The following is a 4,257-nucleotide window of genomic DNA, read 5'->3' on the forward strand; positions in this document are numbered from 1 at the left end:
ATTTTGAGAGAGATAGTGCGTGGGAGAGGCAGAGAAAGAGAGAGAAAAAATCCCAAGCAGACTCTTTACTGTCAGCACAAAGCCCAATGTGGGGCTCAAACTCACAAACCATGAGATCATGACCAGAGATGAAATCAAGAGTCAGAAGCTTAACCAACTGAGCCACCCAGGCACCCTTGAAGACAACCACTCTTGAAATCGGCATTCTGTGTTTAACCATTTAACCCCAAGGGAACTTTAACTTGAAAATATAATAATCACTTTTACTTGACACCTTCATTTCCTCACACCTCTATCCAAACTATAGTGTTGCCCAAAATGCTATTAAAACTGCTTCCTCAAAATTTACTTGCTTCAACTTTGCCTCTCATGGTTTAGTGATTTCATTGGTTAAAGGTTCTCATGCCCTTAAAGTCTTTTAGCCTAACTGGAGTGCTCATGCTCCAGTTAAAGTGGACTGGCTGTAAATGTTTAATAGAATTTTCCTTTATATGTGTAACTGTCAGTTTTGTTGTTTTCTTTTTGGGCGCTGATAATCCCAATCCCTGATGCTGACATAGTCCATGAGCTTGTCAACATGCTAAATTGCTTCTTGAATGAATTCAAAATTTGGTTTTGATTTTTGTTATTTTGAATTAAGACTTAGCACAGTTTATTTTTTCCTGTATATTTTCTACCATATGTATTGCTTCCTAAATTGATTGTATTATGATATATTTTAGTATTTTACATATAATTTGTGCATTTTCTCTGTGTAATTTCACTTGGAAGGGTTTCTTACATCTAATTCACTAAGCTACAGTAGATGTCATTTGTTTCCAATTTTTATGAGATTTTTTTTTCTTCATAATTTTTCTCAGGACAGTTATTACTTCCTTATTCCTCAGGCTATAAATAAAAGGATTTAGTAAGGGAACTACAATTGTAAACAGAATAGCAGTTGGTATATCTTTATCCCCCTCTTCGAGCAAATTTGGTCTAATGTACATGAAAAAAAGAGATCCATAGAATAACGAAACAGACAAAAAGTGGGATGCACAAGTAGAAAAGGCTTTGGTCCTTCCTTCTTTGGATTTCATTTTGAAAATAGTAAAGAGAATGTACAGGTAAGATATTAAGACACTGCTTATGGTGAAGACTTGAATTGACCCTGAAAAGATAAATAGTACCAGTTCATTGACATAAGGGTCAACGCAGGAGAGTCTGTATAAAGGAAGAATATCACAGTAAAAGTGGTTGATGTGATTAGATCCACAGAAAGCTAACCTAAATAGAAGCCCTACATGAATCATGGAATGTAGATTTCCAGCTATGAAGGCTCCTGTGGTCATCTGAATGCAGAGTTTCTTTGACATCATGGTGTGGTACTGTAGTGGGCTACATATGGCCACATAGCGGTCATAGGCCATTGCTGCCAGAAGAAAGCAGTCTGCAGTTTCAACGGTGCAAAGAAAATAAAATTGTGCCATGCATTCATAGAGAGAAATCATTCTGTTCTCAGAAAAGAAGTTCCCTAACATCTTAGGAGTAATGGCACAGGCACAGCAAGAATCCACAAGAGCGAGGTTGCCCAGAAAGATGTACATTGGCATGTGAAGATGAGGCTCTTTTGAAATCAATATCACCAAGCCAAGGTTCCCTACCATGGTGATCAGATAGATGACAAGGAACACCAAGAAAAGAAGCGTCTTCAATTCTGGGTGATCTGTAAATCCTGTCAGGATAAACTCACTTTTCATGGTATGATTTTCTTCAGCCATTCCTGAATTCTCTGTTGAGAAAAAAATTGTGGAGAAATTAGGTACTAATTTATATGTCCAACTTGACTGCCAATCTAACCGGTTCATAAGGATGAGGAACATATTCTATAATGCTTTCGCATGTTATGTGGATTTGACACATGCCTAATTCTGAGTTAGTATCAATCTCCTGAAGCTATTACCTATGTAGCTACTCTTTAACATTTTTCCAGTATATTTTCAGGAAATATATCAGATTATATGCACAGAGATGGCTTTTGAGGTCTTAAGAGGAATATTCAGTGCAAAAAGCTTCTCTCTATGGATGAGGGAAAGCTGATTCATAATTTCAATGTCAGCAATTGGTATCAGTGTTCCCAAACAATTTCAGGGACTGTATATGTATTAACAGTGATGTTGAAAAGACAACTTTCATACACTTATGTTCACAGCAGCATTATTCACAATAGCCAAAGCTGGAAACACCCCAAATGTCCATCGATGAATGAACGGATGAACAAAATGTGGTATATACATACAATGAAATATCATTCAACCTTAAAAAGGAATGAAATTCTGACACATGTTAAAACATGGACGATCCTCAAAGATGTTAAGTGAAGTAAACTAGACACAAAAGGACAAATACTTTATGATTCCACTTACACGAACTAAAGTAGTCAAATTTATAGAGACAGAAAGTAGAATGATAGTTGTCAGGGAGAGGGAGGAAATGGATAGTTATTGTTTAATATGTATGGGGTTTAATTCTGGGAAGGTAAGAAAGTTCTGAAAATAGAGAGCGATGATAGTTGCATAATAACATAAATGTACTTAATGCCACTAAACCTTATACTTAAATATGGTTTAAATTTTGTTATGCATATTTTATCCTATAAAAAATTTTTTAAGAAGATTTTCATTTGCACATTCTTAGCAATTTACTATTGTCAATGCTAGTGGTATACAAGTTTATTTTTTTTTAATTTTATTTTACTTTTTCAATAGGCTTTACGGCCAGCACAGAACCCCATGTAGAACCCAGCTCTGAACCTGAGGCAGAGCCCAATGCAGAGCTTGACCTCACTACCCTGAGATCATGACCTGAGCTGAGATCAAGAGTTAGATACTTAACCAACTGAGTCACCCAGGTGCTCCCATTTAAAAATAAAATGCTTTGGGGGGAAAAAGTAGGGCTATTTGTGAAGTATTTATACCCCTTTGACTGGGAAGGGAAACTGATATGGATAGAAGCAGAAAAGAGAGAGAAGAAGGAGGGAAAAGAAAAAAAAATGACTGTATTTAAAATGTTTCAGGTCAATGGGGTGCCTGGGTGGCTCAGTCAGTTAAGCGTCCAAGTTTCATTCAGGTCATGATCTCCCAGTTTGTGAGTTCCAGCCCCGCATCAGGCTCTGTGCTGACAGCTCAGAGCCTAGAGCCTGCTTCGGAATCTGTGTCTCCCTCTCTCTCTGCCCCTCCTCAACTTGTGCTCTGTCTCTCTCTCTCTCTCTCTCTCTCAAAAATAAATAAACATTAAAAAAAAAAAGTTTCAGGTCATTTATAATACCATTCACACATGCAACGTAAAATTGTTCATATATGCATGTACATGAATAAATTTAAATGCTACCAAAAGAAATTGGAGAAATCTTAAGGGCTAAGAATTGATAAATTCATTTATATAATTATACATCGAAAACATCATGATTAAATCAAATGTCAAATGGAAACTGAGAAATTATTGCAATAAATATGATAATGCTTCTATGGCTTTATTCTAGAAATAGCTTATAGAAATCAGTATAAATGATCGCCAGAAAACAGATAAAGGACAGGAACAGGAAAATCTCGAAAGAAATACAATTTTGAAAAAATAAAAATGTTTTATTTCATTACTAATCAGAAAGATATCATTTTAAATGAGAGGGCAAATTTGTTTTGCTTTTCAAAATAGTAAGAATTTTTTAAAAAACAAACGATCCTTTCTAGTTCTGTCTAAAATACACTGAAATGGGAACCCAACTGCATCCCTAGTGGAAGTATGAATTGGTGCCATCACTGGAAAATAATTCGGTAATTAATTGCAGAAAGAAATATTTACAACCTCAGGAAAAGACTTACATATAACGTCCATTGTAAAAAATTCAAAACACCTGAAGGGTAAACATTTGCTCAGTACGATTAAGTAAATGTGAATCATCCATGTGATGGGATATTGTGCAGTCATTATTTAATGTTTAATATGATGATAAAATAAACATAAAAAATGTGTGAAAAATAAAATATAATGTTCATATCCAGAATAATCCTAATTTTCCAAGTAAATACTTACATAAATATAAAGGAAAGGCAGCTTGGAAACACATCAAAAATTAATACTGGTTTTCTCTGTGCAGTGGGAATTATAGGTCACTTTCTTCTATATATTTTACTCTATTTCAAATTCTCAACAATGAATATTGCTTTTATAATCAGAAAATACAATTTTTATTAAATAAATTTAATGACATGCTCTTAG

General features: G+C 34.8%; 1 protein-coding gene across 1 annotated transcript; it reads right to left on the reverse strand.

The window, feature by feature from the left end:
* Positions 1-808: 808 nt before the first annotated feature.
* On the reverse strand, positions 809-1,760 carry LOC115524160 (olfactory receptor 5K1-like). The gene is given in 2 exon segments (XM_030330536.1): positions 809-842; positions 844-1,760. Coding segments are annotated over 2 exon segments (951 nt in total).
* Between the last annotated feature and the right edge of the window lie 2,497 nt (positions 1,761-4,257).

Source organism: Lynx canadensis, chromosome C2 (genome assembly GCF_007474595.2).
Source record: "Lynx canadensis isolate LIC74 chromosome C2, mLynCan4.pri.v2, whole genome shotgun sequence".
Classification (NCBI taxonomy): Eukaryota; Metazoa; Chordata; class Mammalia; order Carnivora; family Felidae; genus Lynx; species Lynx canadensis.